Source organism: Rhizophagus irregularis, chromosome 17 (genome assembly GCF_026210795.1).
Source record: "Rhizophagus irregularis chromosome 17, complete sequence".
Lineage (NCBI taxonomy): Eukaryota > Fungi > Glomeromycota > Glomeromycetes > Glomerales > Glomeraceae > Rhizophagus > Rhizophagus irregularis.
Genome location: NC_089445.1, coordinates 1,690,793 through 1,716,450, shown reverse-complemented (window position 1 = coordinate 1,716,450; position 25,658 = coordinate 1,690,793). Strand labels below are relative to the sequence as shown.

General features: G+C 25.2%; 3 protein-coding genes across 3 annotated transcripts; all 3 read right to left on the bottom strand.

Annotated features, from left to right (window-relative positions):
* Nucleotides 1–835: 835 nt before the first annotated feature.
* On the bottom strand, nucleotides 836–2,731 carry OCT59_009105 (uncharacterized protein). Its single transcript, XM_025317837.2, has 2 exons — nucleotides 1,676–2,731; nucleotides 836–1,598 (listed from the first exon to the last, which is right to left on the bottom strand). The coding sequence occupies exons 1-2, from the start codon at nucleotides 2,717–2,719 to the stop codon at nucleotides 1,032–1,034; spliced, it is 1,611 nt and encodes a 536-aa protein (XP_025177417.1). The 5' UTR covers nucleotides 2,720–2,731; the 3' UTR covers nucleotides 836–1,031.
* Nucleotides 2,732–7,575: 4,844 nt separating this feature from the next.
* OCT59_009104 (uncharacterized protein) lies at nucleotides 7,576–10,238 on the bottom strand (the record flags this gene model as incomplete). Its single annotated transcript, XM_066133315.1, has 16 exons — nucleotides 7,576–7,589; nucleotides 7,669–7,708; nucleotides 7,785–7,825; nucleotides 8,005–8,026; nucleotides 8,117–8,148; nucleotides 8,234–8,276; nucleotides 8,580–8,615; nucleotides 8,924–8,965; nucleotides 9,049–9,084; nucleotides 9,405–9,446; nucleotides 9,550–9,570; nucleotides 9,659–9,700; nucleotides 9,773–9,807; nucleotides 9,892–9,923; nucleotides 9,994–10,051; nucleotides 10,226–10,238. 16 exons carry the CDS (start codon nucleotides 10,236–10,238, stop codon nucleotides 7,576–7,578), a joined length of 549 nt encoding a protein of 182 aa, XP_065999765.1.
* Nucleotides 10,239–24,637: 14,399 nt separating this feature from the next.
* OCT59_009103 (uncharacterized protein) lies at nucleotides 24,638–25,658 on the bottom strand (the record flags this gene model as incomplete). The annotated part of the gene is made up of 4 exons (XM_066133314.1): nucleotides 24,638–24,987; nucleotides 25,065–25,124; nucleotides 25,211–25,393; nucleotides 25,475–25,658. The coding sequence occupies 4 exons, from the start codon at nucleotides 25,656–25,658 to the stop codon at nucleotides 24,638–24,640; spliced, it is 777 nt and encodes a 258-aa protein (XP_065999764.1).

Here is a 25,658-nt window from a genome sequence, read left to right as displayed (position 1 = left end):
AATTGATTAGCTTTCAAATAAAAAAAAAATTGATGAAAATTAACAGACTTTTATATATCTGAAAAAATGCCAATTTTATTTTCAAATTTATTAGTAATTTGCAATAAAATTAGCATTTTTTAAGATATATACAAAACTGTTAATTCTTATTATTTTGTACCAATTTTTTTTTATTTAAAAGCTAATCAATTGTAGTTTTTAAAAATATAATTAAAGAATGTTTTATATTTGAAATTCTAGTTATTTATATGTAAATAAATATAAAAACTCAGGTTATTTAACTCAGGAGGCAAGTTAGCAAAACTTATTATTAATATTTATCAAACTATTATATTTTACCATAATAAGAATATAATAAACTTTTATTGCAAAATTGATACGTGTAATAAAAAATAATGCATATTTACTAGTAAAAAGGGTAGCATAATTTAAATAGTTCTTTTTATTATTCAATCAATGTATAAAATTTTTAGTATCATAGTACTAACTCAATCGGATAATATAAAGGTGTTTTCTTAGTTTGCAGCATTTTACCACAAAAAAAAAAAGGCTTCGTGTATTCGATTGGCATAATAACATGACAAAAGTGATATTTATTAGGAAACGGGAACCGGAGCGAAAAAACTAAAGTTTGCGATTTCATTGGGTGACGATCACGTGACGGACAGAAATTCACGTGATCGATTTTTTTTTTTAGACATATATTGTCCTTCGCTTCGCTCCGGACAATGAAATGATAGACTAAAGGTGATATAACCAAAGTGAGAGCATGGTGCAAAGAAAAAAATTTCAATAATATAAAATTTACTAAAATAAAAGCATCCACTGATTAATTAATGTTTATCAAATTAAATATTTATGCAACAGCACAGTATTACAGTTTATTAGTTCTTTCATACATTAATAACTGTGTTAATAAATTTGCTATCGAAGAATTAAATAAGCCGCAACATACGTGCTAACCCGGTATAAATGTATACATAACTCATTGTTTATAAATGGCAAAAAAAAAACTTAACTTAATTAACAAATTAAGTTCGAGGACTAATTCTAACTTTCAACTCTGTACAGTTAGAAATCAATTGAGTATGAACTTTCAATGGCTCATGCTCATTCGCTAACTCAACATTATAATTTTTATAAACTGAAGATAATAATAAAAGTAACACGGTAGTTGCAAGATTTTTTCCGGGGCATATACGTTTACCTCCACCAAACGGCATCCAAGCAGATCTATCGTCATTATTATCACTGTTATAAAACCTATCTGGATCAAAAATTTTAGGATTATCCCAACACTTAGGATGTTTTTGTGCTCCTTCAAAATTTATATGAAAATCTGTACCAGCTGGCCATTTATATCCTGCAATTTCACATTCACTAGTAGTGTGACGGAATGTAAAAGGTAACGGTGGCATTAAACGAGTAGTTTCCTTAATGATAGCTTCACAATATTTAAGTTTTCTGAGATCGTTGCATGATAAGCAAAATTTACCAGAAGATTTAGGTATAATAGAATCAATTTCTGAAAGCATTTTTTCTTTTACATTGGGATGTTTACAAAGGTAGTAGGTCATGAAACAAAATGTGTCAGCAGTCTAAATTATAGTAAACAGAATTAAATATGAAATCAATAATCAAAATATTATATATTAGAGAGAAAAGTAATACTCACAGTATCTGATCCACCCAAAAAGATATCTAGCAAATTCATTCTTATCTCTTTATCAGTCATAGGTTTAAAATTCTCGCCTTCAACAATAGTTTCTGCTGTCATTAAAGAAGTAAGCATATCTGTTTTCATTCTTGTTTCTGGCATTTCTTCGATTTCAGTTCTTCTCATTTTAATAATATTATCAAATTTATTATACAAGTAATCACGGTTATTTAAATAAGAGTTTGATTTGCTTCTGAACATTGGAATGTAATGTCTAGTAAAAGGGCTATAGAACGAGAAAAACAAGAGGCTTTCAAGAAATTTTAAGAGTGCATTGACAAAGTTGTTTCCATCTTCAACTAGCGCATCAGGAACTTCGGATTTGTTGATGCTTAGTGTGTTATAGTAAGAAGTAATTGAATACGTGCGTTTTCCAGTGGAAAGTATTGAAGTAACATCATTAGTAAATCCGTGAAACCATGCTGAAAAATCTGTTTCTAATGTCCAATTATTATTATCGTTATTCTTCTTCTTTGAAGCATTTTGCTTTCCAAGGGATTCCCAATAACCGCACAATTCTTCATATATTTGATTTATTGGTATTATAGATGCATCAATAAATTTAGTTGACAATGCCTCAGTAAAGAACTGTTTATTATAATTCCAACTTTTATAATTTTCATTGAAGAAAAGTCCATGGTTGCACATTCCCAATTCAACTGTACCTGGAGAATTTGGAAGTCTCATGAAAAATTGCTGCGGAGCAAAGAGTTTTATAATATAATCTGGCCGTGAAAGAATGATATATCTGCGATCGAGCATCAATTCACAAATATCTCCATATTTTTGTTGACATTGTCCATAAAATTTCTTTACATCGCCATAGTTATGGCCGTTTCCAATATATGGTAAAGGAAATGGTCCAGGAAGTGGATTGGGACGAGTATAGTATTTGTAATAAAAGTTAAAGATATAGGTAGAGATACAAGTAGCAAAGATTAAAATGAATAAATCTATAGTATTAGCAGATTTAATGGATTCGATAATATTTTGAATAGGCATTTTTATTTTTTTTGTGTGAATTTGATGTTGTTTGGTTTATTATTTTTATAATGAATTTTTTGCGAAATATGGTAGTCATTGTTTACTTGCAATGACGGATATAAAAAGTTACGCCAAACAGGTTTTAAATGTAATAAATCTTTTTATTACGATAGCCATATTAAAATTATCATAAGTTCATGCAGATTTTATAATGTCATATTACTATGTATTAGCATAATAATAAAATTATTGGATAGTAACGGGAGTTTATTATAAAAATTGCATGAACGGTCCCGTCAAACCAAATCAGTTATAATTCATCTTTTAATTATCACTAGACATGCATTCTTCAACTCAACATCCATTATAGATAGAAATACGATTTCACTACATTGGGACCGACGATTCGAACGAGCTATAATTCATCTTTTTATTATCACTAGATGGCGACTTTTAATGTTTTATTATTAGTAAAAAATGGAAAGATCCAAGTTGAATTTACTGAATATTTTGACTTTTAAATTTATCAAAATGTTCATTTGGTTCTTAAAAATATTTTGAATGATAACAGTTAAAATATTATATTGTATAAATTGCAATGTTACATTTGACCCAAATTTAAGCCGGAATTACGATTTTTGCCAGAATTAAGAAAATTTTGGCCAGAATTATATATTCGAAAATCATTAATTTAAAGAAAAAAATTCCCAAGCAAATGCGCCATAATTATTAATATGGCCATCATAATAAAAAAAAATTGGGGTAACATGTGCAGTAACTGACATATATAGTAAATTGGTGGACTGAAAATTCTCACGCAACTCCCTCAATGACAAAAATTACGTTTCTTGACCCCTCCTCGTATTACTTTCTTGACTAGGTCAAAATATGCATGATTATGTATGACAAAAATGTTCCTTTCTTTGACTTGAAACGCGGATATGTGATAAACAAAAGAGAAATATATATATATATATTTTATCATATTTTTATTTAACAAAAATAATACTTTTTTATTTTTACAATATTGATAAAATTTAAATAACTTTATTTTATTTACAAAAGATAGCCAATAAATAGATTACATTTAAGAGAAGTAAATTAATTAGGCAATAAATACTAAAATACAACCGCATAAAACCAAATATTAAAATAAAAAAAAAAATAATAAATTATTTTTTCAATAATCATTAATGAGTACTATATTATTTATTTCAATTAATCAATTTTTGTGTCTATAACTCTTGAAAAAATAAAAATAACAACGCTTGCAGGTCAAAAAAAGAACATTTTTGTCACACATAATTATGCATATTTTGACCGGGTCAAGAAAGTAATATTAGGAAGGTTAAGAACGTAATTTTGGCCCCTGGAAACCCTAATAGATCATTACATTAATACCGAGTTAAAAGCACTTCATATAAATAAGCAAATGTTTCACTTTGATCAGATTTATTATTAGTATTATTTGTCATGATTGCTTTGACTAATATATATTTAATGTGAGTCCGGAATAATGATCATCAATCCGGGATTTTGCTGAGCCACATGTATACGAAAATAAGTGGATTACCAGACAAGTCTGTGTGACATATTTAATTTTCGAAAAGTCATGTACGAAAGTATAATGATTCCACATTCATGTGCTTTCATAGAACTCTTGACATCATATGGTAATGTTAATCCTTTTTAAGCAAGGTATTTACTATATGTTATTCATGAGTTGAATAAGAAATGTTTGGGAGTAGCTTATTAAAGAAATATATCACCTTAAAGATCATTAATTATATATATTGAAGTAAATTAAAATGAAATTTAAATATAAATAATCTATTAATGTAAATAAATTGGTAAACTGATTCAATGTTTATGGAATGGAAGGTATAAAGTGTGAAACTTTATCCAGCTTTTCCTTCTCACAAAAAATTAAGGTATGTATATATGCTATAAGTTATGTATATATGGAAGCAAGTTTTTCCTTTTGTATTTAGGAAGAAGTGAAAATGGCCAATACTATTATTACTCTCAACTGTCTTCTTTTACCTCACACCTTGCCTGAAAGAACAGGTTTAATGTAAGAAAGCATTATTATACTTGAATTTCTACCAAGTACTACAAAACAGTTGATTAGTTAAAGGATTAAGATTAGAGAAAAATAGCCATTCTTATTTGAAAAGATTGCAAAATCGATGATACCAGAGAAGATACATTTATTGATAAACCAATTAGTAAATATAATTTTGGAAATGGAAAAGGAATGGCTCCATATAAGTTGATTTCTAAGTATTTTCAAAACACAATATTCCATTTTTATATAGTTAAATATATATACTTTTAGTACATTAATTTTATTTTAAAATAATTAGACTTTATTTTTTTAGCAAAATCTCTTGACAGTTATCATATGATGCAATATCTGTGCAATTTTTTTTTTAATTTTAAACTTTATTAATATTGTAATATTTATGCTATATAATTTATTACAATGTAAACGTTTTTAGAATATCCGTTAAATAAAGTATCTATCTAGTAAAACAAAAACAAATAACTTATTCTTCCAAATATGTATAAAATTAATTAACTCGGTGAATCCTTAAAGAAATTAATCTCTGTATAGTATTAATTATTAAAGGTACTTAAATTGGATATAAATAATATATTTAGCTATAAAACTAAACTCAATCCCTACTTTATTATTTTAGAATTAATTTACAATTTGTTGAAACTTTATTGAATATCTATTTACCATCAGTCTTATCTTTGTTTCTGAACTGTTACTATATGTTTCTTGTCTTTATTCAATAATACAGTTGCTGAATCTATATCTTTTTTTTATGATTTCTCTTTTTTAGTTGAAACTTTATTTCTATTAATTCTCTAAATACAATTACTAAAGTCTGAAATCTAAATTTAATTTATTAAATTTTTTGACTATTTCTTTACTTAATACTGTAAATATTATAGAACTTGTTAACATATCTATAAATTATTTATCCTTTAAAAGAGTAAGTGTGTTATTTATTATGAATATTTGTTGATATCTCAGTTTGTCTTTTTTTATTATTTATTTTATTCTTTTATCTGAAATCTATTGCCTAAATTTTCATTCTTAGCTGAATCATACAGTATATAACTTTGAATAAATCTGATTCATTATTAAAATACATTAAAATATACTTTACTTAGTTAATTTTAATGATTTTAGCAAAATGATCCTTATATATCTTTATATAATTCTTAATAATATTATGTTCATTTTTCTTGATTTTTTGATCACTTAATTTTTTAACTACTTGATAATTATATTTTTTCTAATATCACTAAATGAAATCTTACATCAAGTATTCTCAAAAAATATAAATGTTTATTTTTCGTTATTATTATATTAGATCAATTTTTTAGAAAAATTTGATTTACATTATTTTGTTAAGCAAATTTAATTTAAACAGTTTTATATTTGTACTTTTGTTTAACTATTAATCTTTTTATATAGTCTGCTTATTTTATCACTTTTTTTAATATACTAAAAATTATGTGATACTTTAGCAACATGTTTATTCAAATAATTGCTATTAGAAGTTATTTTAACTGGAATTTTAACAATCTTTTTAATCTGATTTTTCTATTATATAATATCAATTTTTGTCGATTAGTATTATATTTCTTATAAGCTGATTTTTCTCATATAATTCAGTATATTGATGTTCTTTATTGTTATTTATTTCTTTGCAGTTACATCAAATTCTAAATTCTTCATCAATAAATTTTTTAGAGTAAAAATCTGCAAAAATCTTCAGCCTAAATTTCTGCGTAGATCTGCTAACCTGTCAATGTACATCAGAGTAGAGTTACGATCTGGATGAATCTAAAAAAGCATATTTTGGTAATTACATACAGATTTTAATTAATAAAGATTAAATTGTTTTTTATATATTATAAGACTGTATTTCAATGCACAATCTAGTAATTTAAAAAATTACTATTTAATACAAAAAAAAAGAGAAAATAAAATGGATTGATTTTTCATCCAATCCGGATGAATTTCAATCAGTTTTAATTTTCTCTCCACTTTTATTTTTAAAGACAATTTTTTTTTATCGTATTATGTATTGATAGATATTCATAAGATATCTCAAAAAAAAATCCTTTTTATTGACTTAATATTCATAGAATGGCAGAAATGTGTTTATTTATGGATTAACAGATCGCAACTCTATATCAGAGAAAAATTTTTAATAAAATTTGTGCAAATCTGTAAGTGTTAAAAAATCTGCGCAAAATTTTAAAAATAAATCTTTGGAAATCTTTGGAATATTAAAAAAATTTATTATTGAACGCATTAATTAATTCATTATAAACTGAAATCCTTTTATTAAACTATATTTGTATGTTATTGAACAGGACATCAAAATATCAGCCGAAGGCTAATATAGCCTGTTCAATAACAATATTATTATATGTGATATTAGGATTAGATGTATGCTAATATAATTATATTACATTAATCATTAAAAATATTAGGTACGATAACAAAATACGTACAATAAATTCACAATAATCCTAATGAGCATGTAATAATTAATAATATTTACAAAATTAAAAAAAAATACATGAAATCTATTACATATTGAAAGTAATAAAAGAAAAAAAAATGTTTATTAATTATTTACACTAAAATCAAAGTTCCGTCATCTTTACTTCAAATTCATAAGTTATTAATGGTTTGGACATTGTTCCAGTTGATTTGATTCCAACAAACAATTAACAAAATAAATGTAGTTAAAGTCCTAGTAAAAGATTAAAAGTAAATAAATATCTTCAAAATCCAGCGTCTAAGCAATACCTTTAAAATTATTGAGTCTGAGACTGTACCTTTAGCGTCTTGGACCTACAAAAATAAAAACTAACATTAGTTAACGTTCGTTAAATAAAAATAAAAAAAAAAATTATTTTTTTTTGAAGTTTACCTTCAAAATTCTTTCGTCTAGGAGCCAAAAAACAAAAACTCTACAAAAAAAACACCTGAAACATTAGTAAACGTTTTGCAAATTAAAAAAAAATATAAAGAATTTTGAAGTTTTACCTTCAAAATTCTTTTCAGAAGGTATCCAGAATAATGAAGACCTACAAAAAAAAAGAAATATTAGAAAATGTTTGCTTAAATAAAAAAATATGAAAGAATTTTGAAGAAATTTTACCTTCAAAATTCCGTCAAAAGCAGTAAAACCAAAACTTATAAAAAATAAAATGAAATATTAGTAATGTTTCGTTAAATAAAAAAAAATATTTTTTTGAAGGTTTACCTTCAAAATGCCACCCAAAAAGCTATAAATCTACAAAAATAGAAAATTGAAGTATTAATTAATATTTTATTTAAATAAAAAAAAAAATAAATTAATTAATTCAAAGAATTACCTTTGAAATTCCCATCCAAGAGAGCCGATATTCTAGATTTACAAAAAAAAAGATAAAAACAAACGTTAGTAAACGTTTGTTTAAATAAAAAAGAAAAAAAAATCAAAGTTTTACTACTTTCAATATGAGAGTTCGGAACTTGTCTTTCAGCTTTCTTTACCTAAAAAAAAAGAAATATGAACGTTAGTGAACATTAAATAAAAAGAGAAAACTAAAAATTCAAAAGTTTTACTTTTGAAATTTCATCCTAAAGGCATTCAGAAAGCTGAAAATTTACAAAAATAAAACTGAAACGTTAGTTAACATTTCGTTTAAATAAAATAAGAATAGAATTTTGAAGTATTACCTTTAAAATTCTGTTCAGAAGCTGAAAACTTAAAAAAAAAAAAAACATTAGAAACGTTCTTTTATAAAAAATAAAAAAAAATTATAAAGTTTCATAATGAAATGTTGTGAAACTTACTATTTTTTCATTTTGGAAACTTTGAAGTATCAGAACCTACAAAATAAAAATAATAAAGAACGTTAAAAATGTTCTTTTATAAAAAAAATTATAAAAGTTTTGCAACGAAACGTTACAAAACTTACTACTTACTCTTTATCCGTTTTGAAAACTTTAAAGTATTAAAATCTATAAAAAAAAATACCTGAAACATTAGTAAACGTTTTGTTTAAATAAAAACAAAAAAACAGAATTTTGAAGTTTACCTTCAAAATTCTGTCCAGAAAGCGTCCAGAGTGCTGTGTTCTTACAAAATATAAAAATGAAATGTTAGAAAACGTTTCATTAATTTTTGAAGGTTTTACCTTTGATATAGAAGTCTGAAACTTGTTTTCAGCTTCCTTTACCTAAAGAAAGAGAAATACAAATGTTAGTTAACGTTTATTAATATAAATTAATTTAAAAAAAAACAATTTCTCAAAGGTTTTACCTTTGATTTGAAAGTCTGGCTTGTTCTTTCAGCTTCCTTTAATTAAAAAAAATGAGATGAAACATTAGTTAATGTTCGTCAATATAAATTAGGTGATACAAAGTGGTAAAAATGGTTTTCATAGTTCGGCCGGGTCAGTTTTGTTAAATCTTAAAAAAAAATTTTTTATATTATTACTATGCTGGGTGAGAATTTTTTAAAATTGAAAAAAATTTCGCATATAAAATTTCTGAAAAAAAAAATTAAAAGCCGGGTTGCTGGGTTATTGATGAAATTTTTATATTATGAAAACCATAAAATCAAGTTTGTATGGCCTTATTTTAAAAAAAAAAATATTTTATTTTTGAAGGTTTTACCTTCGATATAGAAATTTGAACTTGTCTTTTGGCTTTCTTTAACTAAAAAAAATAAGACAAAACATTAGTTAATGTCAATATAAATTATTTTAAAAAAAAAATATTTTATTTTTAAAGGTTTTATCTTCGATATGGAAGTTCAAACTTGTCTTTTAGCTTCCTTTAACTAAAAAAATAAGACAAAACGTTAGTTAACATTCATCAATATAAATTATTTTTTTTTAAAAAAATTATTTTATTTTTGAAGGTTTTACTTTCGATATGGGAGCCCAAAACTTAGTTTCAGCTTTCTTTATCTAAAAAAAATGAGACAAAATATTAGTTAACATTCATCAATATAAATTATAATTTTTTTTCAAAGGTTTTACCTTTGATATAAGAGTCCAGAACTCAGTTTCACTTTCTTTAATTAAAAAAAAAAGAAATACGAACGTTAGTTAACATTTGTTAATAATTAATTAAAAAAAAATATTTTTCAAAGTTTTACTTTTGAAATAAGTCCAGTTCAGCATTCTGGACCTACAAAAAAATAAAAGAAAAATGAACATTAGTGAAATGTTTGTTAAAAAAAAGAACTTTGAAGTATTACCTTTGAAGTTCTTCTAAATGGGAATCTGAAACTCCTGAAACTAACCTAAGAGAGCTAGCTATCCTTTAAAATAAAAAGAAGTAAAGAACATTAATAAATAAACGTTTTTAATGTTTTTCATACAAATCTTGCCATTTTTATCTATAAAACTTCATAAGACTTTGAAAGTCAAAAAAAACTAAATTTTTAAACAAAAAAATCTCAAAAAAATTTTGAAGTTAGGCAAACTTACTATTTTTGTTCATCTTCTACTTTGAAATTTCAGAATATAAAAAAAAATAAACAAAATGTTAATAAATATTTCATTAAAAAAGTCTGACAAACTTAAATATTTCGTCTGCAAAATTTCAAAACTTGAGTAAACTTTAAGTATTTTTTTTAAAAAAACTGTATTATAGTAGAAATAATTGTTTTTAAAGTGTTACAAATTAATAGAAATAATTGTCTTTAAAGTGTTACAAATTATTTCTTTAAAGTCTTATGTTCTTAAAAAAAAATTTAAATTTAGTTAAAATAAACTTAAATTAAATAACTCGAGTCAATGCAAAATTTATCAAATAAAAAAAAAATGTAAAGATCTCCAAATATTTTTGTGCAAAGTGTTTTAAAAATATGCAATTTTGGAGATTATCACAGATTTGTTTATAAAAAATCTTTGAAAAAAATAAAAAGATGAATTCTGCAGTATTACGCAGATTTTTACTAAAAATTGTAAAAAAAATGCAGCAATCTGCAAAAACTGCAGTTTTGTGCTATACATGAAACTGAAATTGGTTAATTTTAACCTCCGAAATGGTCGAAATGGTCGAAATGATTTCAACTTGAGCCCCTCCAAAAGTCAAAATGGTCAAAATTACGTCATAATCATATGATTTTATAGTAAACAATAATATTAAAATTCAAAGTTAACGAACTCTGCATCCAGTGATTCGACTTTTATGATCTTTACACGGTTGGATTCAGCTCATCGAGAGGATTCCAATGATATGTATTTCATATTTGTAACATCAATATTGACGGAGTTATTTACGTTTAAAATTTTATATTAAATTATAATTATAAAAATCACATGACTATGATGTAATTTCGACCATTTTGACTTTAATTTTGACTTTTGACCTCCCCAAGTCGAAATATTTATACTTTTAGGCTTTAATTTCAATTTCATATATATTCGTGCCCTAAAAAATTTATGTTTACGTTTATCTTTTCTTGTAAATTAATAATTTTTTTCTTTTTGTAATTTATTAAAACGTGTTTTATTTATTATATTTATTTCTAATTTAAGTATTTTTTTTTTGGTTTTCACCAATTTAATTATCTTTTCCAACAGTATCCAGAAAGAATTCTTCAATTACATAATAATTTTGCTAATCATTTCCTAAAATATCAATGAAAAATCTTTTTTTAAATAAAACTAAGTAAATTTATATATATTTTAAATTATTTGTAATTTTACATGTTACTTAAAGTTTGTTATATATATTTTTTCAAAATAATGAATTTTTGCAAAAATGATATTTAAAATCTTTTTTGGTATTCTAAGTAAACTTGCTCAAAAGGCAAAAACATATATATTTTGCAAATTTTAGAGCTGTATAAAGCATATATTAAGATAATTAAGTAATATAAAAAAATATTTTTTTTATTATTAAAATTAATCAATTATTTAGAAAATGATCAGCAAAATTTGTTATGTGATTAAAGAATTTTCTGGGTATTATTGGGGTCTTCCAGATTATGTGATATTGAATTGTTACTATATTTATTAGATAAAGAAAAATTTTTTTAAGAAACTGTATCACCTTTACTTTAATATTTGACCATTCCATCTTATTATAAATATTCCAGTAAAAAATGATACTGGTAAATGACATTAAAACCTTTATTACTTTTTAGAAATAAAATTATTTTTCTTTAAATATAATATATATTTTTATTTAGACTAATCTATCTATAAAAACGTAATATTATATTTGAAATTAATATATCTAAAAATAATAAAATTTAAATGCTCATATTTTTATACCTTTTTAATAATAAATTTAAATGCTTAATTGGTATTTTTTTTTGAGTGAATTTATTTACCACACCCTGCATTACAAAGTATCCTTTCTTTTTTGTAAATTATTTATATTGATCTTTAATTTATACGTTACACCTCCCTTAAAATGGCAAATGATAAACATAAAAATATATATAAATTTGTAACGTAAGGTGTAGTATTTTTTTTTTTTATAGTAATTAATAAGTATTAATTTAAAATATTTTTTAAGTGTTTTAAAGTAGCAATTATAAAGTATTTAATAATTAAAATTTAATTTATAATTTATATATATGTTCTCCAAATTATTTTGAGCTGCTGTAATTATAAATAAAATCCTAAATTCAATTATGGCATTTTAAATTATTTTGGCACTTTATATAGTAAATTACATATAAATTGGATGAATTATGACATTCTAAATTATAATTATAGCATCCTAAAATAATTTGAGCAGCATGTATAAAATAATCTATTATAATAATAACTAAATGCTTATTTTAAATACAAATAGATATTTAATATTCATGGTTATATATAACTTATAATTTTTTGAAAAAATTTTTTTTTTTACTTTTACTTACCATAAACCTTTATTTTATTTTATTAAATACTTATATTTCAAGTTTTATTTAACAAAATAACCTGATGCAGTTTTTTAGTATACAGTTAAATTTTGATCTAGCGAACCCTTGATATAGTGAATTTTTCAAATAACTATAATAAATTTCCCCTTGCTATAACAAATTAACCAATCAAATCTCTTAAAATCTTTACTATAGCCCTATAGCAAAGTTGAGGTCTAAAATCTAGGGTTTGTTATAATAAGGGTTGACTGTAGTTATATCTTTAGTTTTTACTTTTAGCGTATTTTTGAATTATAATTTTTAGACTTAAGATCTAATATTAGTGTATCATTAAATAAGATAAAATAAAGATTTTCTTAATATATGAAAATAACCAAGCAAAAACTTTTATTAAGTAGACTTTTAATATAAACATAAGTGATATGAAAAAATAGATTCCTAATAAACTTTTTTTTTGATAAAAGGTTTTATATAAAATTCAATTATCTTTATAACAATAAATCAACTTACTTCAAATTTTAAAAAAAATTTAAGATAAATACAAACAAATTCTTATCTATCTTCAAAAATTATATAGGCAATATTTTTACAAGATCTTAAATGACACTTTAGAATTTTATCAGCAACTTTCTCTTTACCTTCTATTTAAGATACTATTTTTTTATCTTTTTCTAAAATAGAAACACATCATATCACCAAAAAAATATATAGTAAATATTTTTGAATGTGTATAGTTTTTTTTACTACCTTTTAGACTCTTTTGTTTTAATAATAATAATTAACAAATGCAGAAAATCCTTTTGTTTTAGGCAAAACTTTAATAAGCAATGTCATCAACATAATGTTACTGCTTGAAACTTATTTAATGATAAAATTTAAAAATTTGAAACTTAAAAACTTTATTTTTAATAAAAAAATTTGTAAATTTGAAACTTTTTTAAATTATAATTAGTTTCAAAAAAGCATAAAAACAGTTTAAGCAATTAAGTTTATTACAAAAAATAGGTTTAAATTGAATTTTGATTAAACTAAAATTTTGAAAAAATAGTTTTAGCAAGCTACATTAACATCTGCTACCTATCAGTAGACTATGATAATATCAGTAATCTCAAATTTCTTTCATTAATTTATTAGTTCTATTACTTTTATATTCTTTTGTATATTCACATCTTTCTAGTATTCCAATTTTTCTCTTTTCTTTAAGGTTTCTGATATCCTTTATTATTTACTATCATCTCATTATTCTTATTCTCTTCAAACTCTTATTAATATATCTTCCAATCCTTAATTTTTGGTCTTATTTTTCTTAATTCTTCTAAATATCTATTCTATTTAAAGCATTATGTATACTTGCATTTATCTAACTTATTTTATTCCACCTTAAAAATACTATATTAATTCTTCTTCTATTATCATTATCATCTATTACTATTTCTGAAATCTTTTCAATTTCTTTATATATTCCTTCTTTTTCCATATCCACCAATTTGCAGAATTTGCCGATCATCAGTTATGTGGCGCAGTACCGATTAAAATCGATCAAACCCCATTTCTACGTAAGAAAAAATATCAAAAAATATATAAAAAAACTTTTAAGACCTCTCCCAAAATATTTACCTCTTTAACCCGAAGCCAGTAGAAGAAGTTTCTAGAAAAAAAGGAAAAAAATATTATAAAGTTAGTTTATTAAAAAAAAAATGATTTAACAAAAAAAAATTAACTGAAAAATAATTAATAATAAATATCAAATAGATTTTAATTAAACAACCAATCAATACATAATCTAAATTTGCTAAAACATCATTATTAACACAGGTCAAAAAGTGAAAAATCAGGCACCAATCGGTCACCAATCAAGTACCTGATTGGTGACTGATTGGTGACTGATTGATGCCTGATTTTTCACTTTTTGACCTGTGTAATATTTAGAGGTATTTATTTATTGAAAAGATTTTTTTTGAATAATTTTGCTTTCTAAATAAATTTTTCTATAAACTATAAAAAAAAAATAAAAAACAGCTCCAAGTTGTATCTAATATAAAATAATTACAAATATACTTGCAAAAATTCTCAATTTACTTGATGTAAAAACTGTTTGAAAAGTTGATGGAAAAGTTGATGGGGAGTTTAATAGGAAGTTTACGAAAGAAAAAAATTTTTTTAACACTACTTTTTGTTGAAGTAATTTTTTAATATCTGTTATATGATCATGTAGCACAAGTGTAATCATTTTTGCAAAACTTAATTTACCTAATTTTTATTAAATTATTGTCAAATTCCTTAATTTAGACGAATTTTGTTAATTCCGCAGATTGGCGGATATGCTTTACTTTTTTTAACTAATTAGTTTCTATTATTATTTATTTCATTACTTTTCTGTTATTTAACTCTTCCTACTACTTTTTCTAGAATTTCTAGTTGTTCTTGAACTATTGCTATCATTTGATCCACTATTCTTAGTAACTTAATCTTAATCCATAATCAACAATATAATCTATTTCATTTCTTGTTAAATTAAATACTCTTTCATTTATATTTATTACCATTGCATTATTTTATAATTTACTTTCAAAATCAATCAAATATCCTTCTTATATTTTTCTTTTAAGAGGACTCCGCTTACTTCTAATATAGGTGTTCAAAAATCTGTGGTAAAATTTATAGTAAAATTTAATTTTAAGTCTTTTAATAGTTAAGGGTAAAATTATATATATAACAAATAAAGGTCTCTAGTTTTATAAGGTAAAATTAATTAATAATTTGTATAAGTTTCAGTATATAATAAGTTAAAATTGATTAAAATTGATTATATATTATATTATAAGAATAAATCTAATTGTAACAGCCTGTTACGCATCTTATTTGTAATAATCCAATTTTATTCAATTAAAATTTAAGATCGGGCGTAATGTAAACAAAAACAAAAGATCAGTCGTGTAACTAAGACAAAAGAATTTTTTAAAAAATTTCAAGAAACTGCTTATAACTTAAATTTTGTCTATGAAACTGTCTTAAGTACATTAAGTAAAAGTTTTCCAAATTAAATTTTGCATATAAAAATTTTATTTGTGAAACACATTAAATTTATTATTAAAAAAGGATGTTACAAATAAGATATGTAACAGGCTGTTACAAATACATTTTTTCATATTATAAATTAGATCCTTAATTTTATAAATAAATACAACATGAAAATTTATCTCTTAATTGTAATAAATAACATGTAATAACTAATAATTTAGATGTGATAGTATTAGACATGACAGATAACAAGTTTATAAAAACTTTAGATGTGATGGTGTAATAAAATTATAATAAGATTTAGATATAATAGTATAACAAAATAATTATAATAAGATTTAGACATGACGGTATAATGAAATTATAATAAGATTTAGACGTGACAGTGTAATGAAATTATAATAAGATTTAGACGTGACGGTGTAATGAAATTATAATAAAATTTAGACATGACTGTGTAGACAGTATAACAAATTTTAGACATGACAATATAATAAGTTTAAATATTAAAATATAAACAAATTTAAACGAGGTAGAAATTATTTTAGACGTGATAATATAATGACAAAAATTTATATAAAGAATTTTAAAACAAAAGAATGGTGGTGGGGTAAGGAAGGAAAAAATTATAAGTCTATAAAATTCAATATTATTTTTATATTAAATAATTAATTTTACTTTATTTTAGCATAAAAAATTTTTTAATAATTTTTTAATTAATTAATAAAATTTATTAAAATTTATCTCAGTTAATATTAAATCTAAAAGGATGATTTTACTACTATTAGAATTGTCTTAATAAGAAGATTCTAATGGGATAAATTTATCAAAATCTAATTACTGGATTTTTATAAAAATTTAATGAATGTTTAAAAAAATTTTAAACTATTGTAAAATACTTTATTTAATAATTAAATATTTTTTAAAGAAAATTTAGGTCTTTAAAAATTTAAGGTAAAATTCAATATAATTTTAAAAGATCACACTATATATAAAGTAAAATTATAAGACAAAAAGGATTGGTAAAATTATTAGTAAATCTGAAATTTTATGAGAAGACCTTTATTAAAAGTAAGCCAGAATTCTCTTTCAAGTCTTCTTTATAGATATCTATAATTTCTTCTAATAAAATCTCTTTTTATACTATTTATTGTTTTATTCATATTAAATTCTATTTCTTCTATCCTTTCTCTAATTTCTCCTTCATTATTTCCTACAATATCATTATATGTTGGTAGTAATTTCTTAATTATGTCTTTAATTTATTCTTTTCTTTACCTTTTTATTAAACCTCTTCTTTTTCTTTTCTATTGCTTTTCTTTTATCCTTATTTCTTCTTTTAATTTATTATTTTCAATTTTTTATATATTCCTTGTGCTTCTAATAATACCCCTTTTTCTTCATTCAACTGTTCTATAACTTCATTTATTCTTGCTATTTTACTTTTTGCATTTATTTTCCATTCTTTACATTTTATTTTATATATCTTTTGCTGACTTTTATTTTTTAATCATCTTAATTCATTTTGATTATTAATCTCTTTTTGTTATAACTGTAGTATTCTTAAATCTCTTTTCTATACTTTCTAGATTTTTAATCTTTTATTTTATTGATTTATTCTCATTTCATTAATTATTCTTTCTGGCAATAATACTGATTCTCTTACATATCTTTCAATTATTACTCTTTCATTACTTTATACCTCTTCTAATTGACTTATTATATCTTTTTATTTGAGCTCTCTGCATTCTTCCTAATCTTCTAATCTTCCTTTTTCTTTAATAATTCTTAACAATTTAGATTTTATTTCATCTCTATTATCCAAATATTACAGTTACATATAAAAATAATTATTATATAAGATTTGTATTTGATAAATACAAGTCTAACATTTAATTAACTTATGATAATATATTTATAATGTGTGATAAATAGAAAGTTGCTCAGCATAGAGTTTCAATCTGAAGATTGACAGATGGGAATATTTTGGCAATTTGCATATGGATTTAATTAATAAAGGTAAGGATTTTTTTTCAGATATATAAAGACCATATCTCAATACATAATATAGTAAATTTAAGAATGTTATTAATAATAAAAAAAAAGAGAAATTTGATTCAGATTGAATTTTTCATCTGATTGGGTGGATTTTTGATCTGAGTTGAATTTCTTTTCCATTTTATAATTGAATCAGATTTTAATTTTACTATATTGCACATTGAAGTAGAATCCAAAGATATCTCAAAAAAAAACTTGATTTTAATTAATTAAATCTATGTATAATCGTCAAAATGTGTCCATTCATCAATTTTTGGATTGGAATTCTAGCTTAACAATTATGTGATCAGTGATAATTAACCAATATTTAAAGATTAAATAAATAAATAAGGAGCCAACTTAAATAGAATTATCTTACCATATCACCTCACATAGCATAAATATTAATAGTGTTAGTTATACTACATAAAGGATGTGATATTTTATTATGCAAGTAACAAATAGAGATCAGATTACAAAAAAATTCAAATTGCTAAGATAAATATAAATAATATAACTACCATCATATGACTATATAACAAAATCATTACCTGTACTACCTAAAGGATGTGCCATTAAAATGTTATGCAAATTACTATATATTACTATTAAAATTAAATATTACCTCATAGATTTGCCAATAATCAATATAATCTATGAAAAAAAATGTGAAACTACATGAAATTTTTTTTTTTTTAAAAAAAATATTCTATCTATATTTTTTAAAATTTTGGATTGGCTGTTTGAAATACCTCAAAAATATAAAACTTTTATTATACACTTAAAAATAATACATAATAAAAGAAGAAGAAAAAGCTATTTTAAAATGTTTTACATAGTATATACTTATCTCAAAAAAAAAGGATATAATTTTATAAAGGAGCAAAAAACATATAAAATTAAGAACAAAGCAAACCAGTAATCTAATTTTAATGAAAAAACTTCACCTATATAGAGCTAGTATATACAACCTTAACTTCTGAGATCAGCAACTTTTTCTATGTGTACATGTTGAAAAATAAAAAAAAAAGTAAAATTTTCGTTTGTGTAACCAATTTATGAGAGTGACAGTTGAGTTTATTTATTTAACCCCTAGCCAGCACATACCATTAGTCACGTGATAGAAGTGTATGCAAATTGTTTAAATATTATGATTTATCAATCCTTTTTGTAAATCTAATGATATAAATTCGTTAACAGTTAAAACAATTATGAGATATCCAATGATCTTGAACGATAAGCCTCTTTCAAATCTATAATAAAGAAAAGATCAATAAAAATGATATTAATTATTTAATTATTTTTTTTAAAGCAAATTGTTACATTAAACCACCTACCTTCTTCATTAAATGTATCATTGCTGTAATTATTATCTTTATAAAAAATGTTACAAACATTAACGTTAAAATTTTGATGTTTAGTAACTCAGTAATTCAGTAGTCGATGATTGAAAATGTTCAATTTTTTTAAAAAAAACTAATATAATATTACCAACAATATCCACCTGATTTGTAATATTCGTCCATCAAAAATTTAGTGGCTCTTTTAGCTCGATTTAAGACATTATCTTTATTACCATGAGTCACATTATTATCAAATAATCTATTAATTTCGTCTTCGGTATACTTGAGTGCCAAATCAGTAGCTTTAGATACATCTTCTAAGGTATTATTTGGGCTCTTTCAAGTTCAACTTTACATTTTGCCCTGGCAGCTGCTCCTGTTACAATCAATTCGGAGTTAAGATAATATTCTTTTTGTGTTACAGCACGATCATCAGATCCATAAATAACAGATTGAGAAGGTTTATGTAAAACTTCTGTGACGATGGTAGTATTTTTGCTATTAAGAAATTCGCAACTTTGTTGAATCAAATATTGTTCACAAGCTGAATATAATTCTTTTCCAAATCAGAATTATGGACTTGTTCGCTGATCCAGGTACTTGCACGATCGCAGGCTTTACGCCACTCAGATTCGTATTCAAACAAAACAATTTTGAAATAGGTGACAATAAATGCAGATATCCAAAGACTCTTATCAAGACGTCTCAAACGTAGACTACCAACATAAGATTTAAGAGTTTCGACAGCTTCTTCGGATGAAGAAATCTTGAGTTGTTCGGAAATTATTTTGTGAAGAGTGAAAGATCCATTGTTATGTTGGGATTTGCATAAAGAAAGAGCATGGTCAACTTTAGCATCAGATCTAAGTCCATTATATATGTTATATATGGTAGTTTTTGTTGTTTCATCTACATCAAGCTTAGTAATTTGAACATTTATGGTTTGATTATTATAAGCCTCCACAGCTTTTTCAATCAGATATTGGTCGCAGGCAGAGTCTAATTCTTCCAACTCCCCTTTAAGTTGTTTACTGACTACCTATTTATTTGCTTTTTCACAAATGTTACGCCATTCACTTTCGTAATCAACTAAAAATTATTTGAAATATGTAATAGTAAATAAAGTTTGCCAGATTGATTTGTCACAATTCTTTAGATTTTTGATGCCAACATAACGAGTAATTCCTTTAATAAATTCGTCAATTGATAAAATTTTAAATTGTTCAAGAATTGATGAATGTAAGGTGAAAGAGCCATCGTTATTTTGAGATATGCGAATTGCGTGAGCGTCATCAAGGATGGAACGTTCTTGAAGATATTTAAGCACAGTTTGGAGTGTCTTTGAAAACTTCAAGTTTGACCTTTTCTATTTCTTTTACAATTACATGTTCAATTTTTCTGGAGCCTTCTTCGATCACATATTGTTCACATGCGCTAAATAATTCTTTTTCTAATTCTTTATTGTTATTAAGTTGTTTACTCAACCAAGAGTTAGCGCGTTCATAGGCAGCTTGAGTTTCACCTTTGTGTTCAACAAGAACATATCTTAAAATATAAATTGTGAGCGCAGTTTCAAAGACCGAATCATCATATGATCTTAAATGCTGGTTACTAATGTAACTTTTCACATTCGTAATTAACCGATTAGTGCTGGAGACATTAAATTGGTTTTTGATTGATTTATGGAGAGTAATTGAACCATCATTTTTCTGAGATGAACATATTGAACGAACATCATCAACGATGTATTCTCCTTTCAAAACGGAAATTGTTGTGTTCTTTGTATCTTCATCAAATATACTTGAAGAGTTCTTTCTTCTTTTTCCTTAACTGCTACACGATCAATAAAATATTTGTTTGAAGTCAAAAAAAAGTTCTTTCACTAAATTATCATCTCCGCCAAGCTGAGATCGAACATGTTCTTCAGCTTTATTGTACTTGTCTTTCCAATCATTTTCGTATTGGCTAGCTGTATTTTTCAAATATTGCCTAAAATAAAATGTGAAAAAATAAGTTAGAATAGAAGAAAAAAAATGAGTTTATATAAGGTTGGGTAGTGTACTTACATTGATATAACGGTTTGCCAAACCGAAGGTTGAATATTTTTGAGTTTATCATTCTTGGTATAAGTTATTACAGAGGTCACTAGAGATTCAGGAGAGGTAGAATTGAGCTTATCGGTAATTTCCTTGCTAACTTCAAAGGAACCATCAGTTTTTTGTGTTGAAACAATAATTTTAGTGATCTCAGGGGTAATTTGTATTTCTTTTAAAGCTTCTTTCTTAGATGCCTCTGCTACCTTTTCTGAACTTTTGTCAATTACTACTTTGCTTGATGCTTTTATGATGTCTTCCTCTAGTTGTTTATCTCTAATTTGAGAGCTAAGGTATTCCCTCGGTACTTGAAGGATTATCCGTATCTGTCGTGGCTGTACGTAGATATCCGAGCATGAGTGCTGTTTTAAAGATAAAATCGGAATTTTTAGGTTTAATTTTATCGCTTTTTTGACTAAATCCTCAGGGGAAGTATCATTAAGTTCTTTGGTGATCGTTTTGCTTATTCCAAAAGATCCATCATTATTCTGAGATGATATCGCATTATTGACGGTTTCTTTGGGGTTGATGATCGTATAGCAAGAACAGCTGCTTTCTTTTTATCTTTAATAACTTCTTGAGTCGATTGTTTTACAACGTATTTGCTAGAAGCGTCTATTAATTCATCCACTTCTTTAGGATTTCCAATTTCTTTAGTTAAATATTGACGAGCATATTTTTCTTTCCATTCACCTTCATGCTGGTCCGCTAAATTTTTGAGGTATGCAATGTTTACGGCCGTAGTAATCCAGATAGGTTTTGTGTTTTTGAGTTTTTCATTGGTGATATATTGTTGAACAATAGTCACTATTGTTTCTTTAGGAGGTGCATCTAATTGTTTACAAACGGTTTCGCCAGCCTCAATAGAACCATCGTCATTTTGTTTTGATACTACATACTGGATAACTTCTTTGGTCGTAGATGACGTTTTAACTGTATCAAGAGCATCGACTTTTTCATGATCATGATCATCATCATCTTTCTCGTCCCAGGTGATTGCGTCTTCAATATCTTTGCTTAATTTTACAACACTTGTAGCAATATTATCAAACTATCCAGGTTTCGTTTTAGATTCAGTTTCAGGTTTGGCAGGAGTAGGTTGATCTTTTTGAACTTCTCTAGTATCTTTCTTGGGATGTGCTGCAGACTTACAGTACTAAGAGAACCAGTATTAGAAGTATCGGAAAACTTTTCAGCCAATTTACTAACTACGCTTTCTTTAGGTTTTTCTGGGGATTTTGTTGTACTGGTGGTAGGAGCTACAGGAATGGATTCGATTTTCTTTATTGTTGTTTGTTTTGTGGTATCACTACTACCCCAGTTGGGTAACAAATTGAACCAAGGTGATGATTCTTTTTTCTTTTTCTTTCTTATTGGAAACTTTCTCGACTACTATTTTTTCACAAGATTCTAAAATTTCTTTTTCTAATTTTTCATCCTTGATTTGCTCATGCAATCAAGCGCGGGCTTTTTCATTTTGATCTGTCCGTTTTGATTTGTGTTTTCCTAGCAGTAAGCAATTGTTATAAATGTATTCCATACTTTGGTATCAAATTTTTTGACGCGTTCATCAGTGATACGGACGGATGATGAAATATTTTCGGTTGTAATTACTCCAAGTTTTTCAGTAACTTTGTCAGGTATTTTTCATATGAACCTTCTTTATTTTGAATTTCAATGACTTTTGTGATCTCTTCTTCAGTTACAGTTTCTTGAATTTCTTGGATAACCGATTGATCCGCTTTTTCTTTGATTACTTTCTTGGCTGCATGATCGACAACAACAGTATCGGTTTTTTCTAATAATTCTTTGATTTTTTCTTCACTTCCTAACTCAGTCTTCAAATATTTTTCTGCTTTTGCAACTTTTTCTTTCAATTCTGTGAAGTGTCAGTAGATAATGTTTTTCTGAGGAAGGATAAGGTTATAGCGGTATCGAGTAATTTTTTGTCCTCTGGTGCTTTCGTTCCTTTATTGATGAAATAAGTTTTAATAGATGAAACTAATGATTCATTAGATTCAACATCAAGCGCCTGTCAGGGAGTTCTAAGGATCTATCTTCTTTTTGGGATGATACTATTTCTTTTGCTTTTTCGGTTGTGGTAGAGCTTTTGATAGTGGAAACGGCATTTTCCTTTCCTTTTTTGACACTTTGATCAACAATAATCTTTTCCGACGTTATTAATAACTCTTCTACTAATTTTTCATCTTTGAGTTCCTCAATAAGGTACTTTTTGGCTTTTTCAGATTGATCTTTATGTTGATCTTGAGATTGAGAGGTAATAGTTAAGTAGCGGAGTGACAAGGCTGTTTCCCATACGTTCTTCGGGACTGATTTTAATTTATCACTAACACCATAAGTTTGAATTGAGGATTGTATTTTATCAGAAGAGATGTTGATTTGATCGGAAACGGTTTTGTCTAATTTAATAGAACCATCGGGTTTTTGATTTTCTACGATCTTTTTGGTTGTTTCAGGAGTGGTAAGATTAATTAGTGTAGAAGATACAGCATCAGTTGTATATTGTATCAAATCAGACACACCCTCGGTTGTTTGTTTAGCTGTATCGGTAATATATTTACCCAACTAGATCCCCAACCAGTCAAAGAAGTAGACAAAGAAGGCCAAGAAGATTCTTTCTTTTTATTAGAAGCTTTCTCAACTACTAATTTCTCACAAGATTCTAAAACTTCTTTTACTAATTTTTCATCCTTAATTTGAGTATGCAACCAAGTGAGAGCTTTTTCATTCGGAGTTGTCACTTTTGATTGTTGTTTTCTTAACACTTTATTGCAGTAAGCAATTGTTATAAATGTATTCCATACTTTGGTATCAAATTTTTTGACATGTTCATCAGTAATATGGACGGAGGATGATATATTTTCGGTTGTGATTTCTCCAAGTTTTTCGGTAATCTTGTCGGATATTTTTTCATATGAACCTTCTTTATTTTGAATTTCAATGACTTTTGTGATCTCTTCTTTAGTTACAGTTTTTTGAATTTCTTGGACAATCGTTTGTTCAGCTTTTTCTTTGATTACTTTCTTGCTGCATGATCGACAACAACTGTATCGAATAATTCTTTAATTTTTCTTCACTTCCTAATTCAGTCTTTAAATATTTTTCTGCTTTTGCAACTTTTTCTTTTAATTCTGGTGAAGTATCAGTAGATGATGTTTTTCTGAGGAAGGATAAGGTTATAGCTGTATCAAGTAATTTTTTGTTCTATGGTGCTTTCGTTCCTTTATTGATGAAATAAGTTTTAATGGATGAAACTAATGATTCATTAGATTCAGCGCCCGTCAGGGAGTTCTAAGGATCCATCTTCTTTTTGGGATGATACCATTTCTTTTGCTTTTTTGGTTGTAAAAGAGCTTTTGATAGTGGAAACGGCATCTTCCTTTCCTTTTTTGACACTTTGATCAACAATAATCTTTTACGACGTTGTTAATAACTTTTCTACTAATTTTTCATCTTTGAGTTCATCAATAAGGCACTTCTTGGCTTTTCAGATTGTTTTTATGTTGATCTTGAGATTGAGAGGTAATGGTTAAGTAACGGAGTGACAAGGCTGTTTCCCATACGTTCTTTGGGACTGATTTTGTCACCAACACCATAAGTTTGAACTGAGGATTGTATGTTATCAGAAGAGATATTAATTTGATCGGATACGGTTTTGTCTAATTTAATAGAACCATCGGGTTTTTGGTTTTCTACGATCTTTTTGGTTGTTTCAGGAGTGATTTTTGATTTAAGATTGACAAGTGTAGAAGATACAGTCTCGGCTGTATATTGTGTTGTTTGAGATACATTTTCGGTTGTGGATTTAGCTTTTTCTTCCAGATGTCCTTCAGGAACAGTAGGAACAGCTTATTTCGCATAACAATAATACAAATTAATTTTTAAGTAAGTAAAATAAATATTTTAAATCAAACATTTCACGAACCTGAAAATTCTTTAGAGTCTAAATCAATTGTTTCATCAATATTAGAAAAATCAATTGAAGCTATATTAGTAGCATATTCAAGTGTTTTGGTTTCAGATTCATATTCTATGAATAATATTAGTATAACAAATATGTTATAGTTTCACATCTTTGCATTTTATATACTGGTTCGGTGGAATCTATTGGGATATTAGACTGAGGCAATGGTTTTACATCAATAAAATCATCATTTATTACAGATGCTTTTTCTTTTTCATAAAAATCAATTGGATCAATACTAGCAGTATAATTAAATATTCTTGTTTCGGTTTTGGTATTAGTATTGTGTTCTAAAAAAGAAAAAGAAGGAAATATAAAATAAATTTACTTTCTAACATTACTATAAATTCAAGTACTTAATTCTTATATACCTATATTTCTAGTTATCGGTGAAATTATCATTTCTTCAAATAATTCTGGTAAGCGTGAAGCATTAGGTCTTTTTGATGGATCAGGATCCCAACATTGTTTCATAAATTCAGCATAAAATTTTGGTGTTTCTCCAGTAATAGTTGGTCTCAATCCACGACAAACTGCTATTGCAAGATTTGTCAT

Bases quoted from the DNA above. Each gene is read 5' to 3' on its own strand.
- OCT59_009105 (XM_025317837.2), bottom strand. From the start codon at position 2,719: ATGCCTATTCAAAATATTATCGAATCCATTAAATCTGCTAATACTATA. The intron at 1,599-1,675 runs GTGAGTATTACT...ACTATAATTTAG, and splicing joins TTTTGGGTGGATCAGATACT to ACTGCTGACACATTTTGTTT.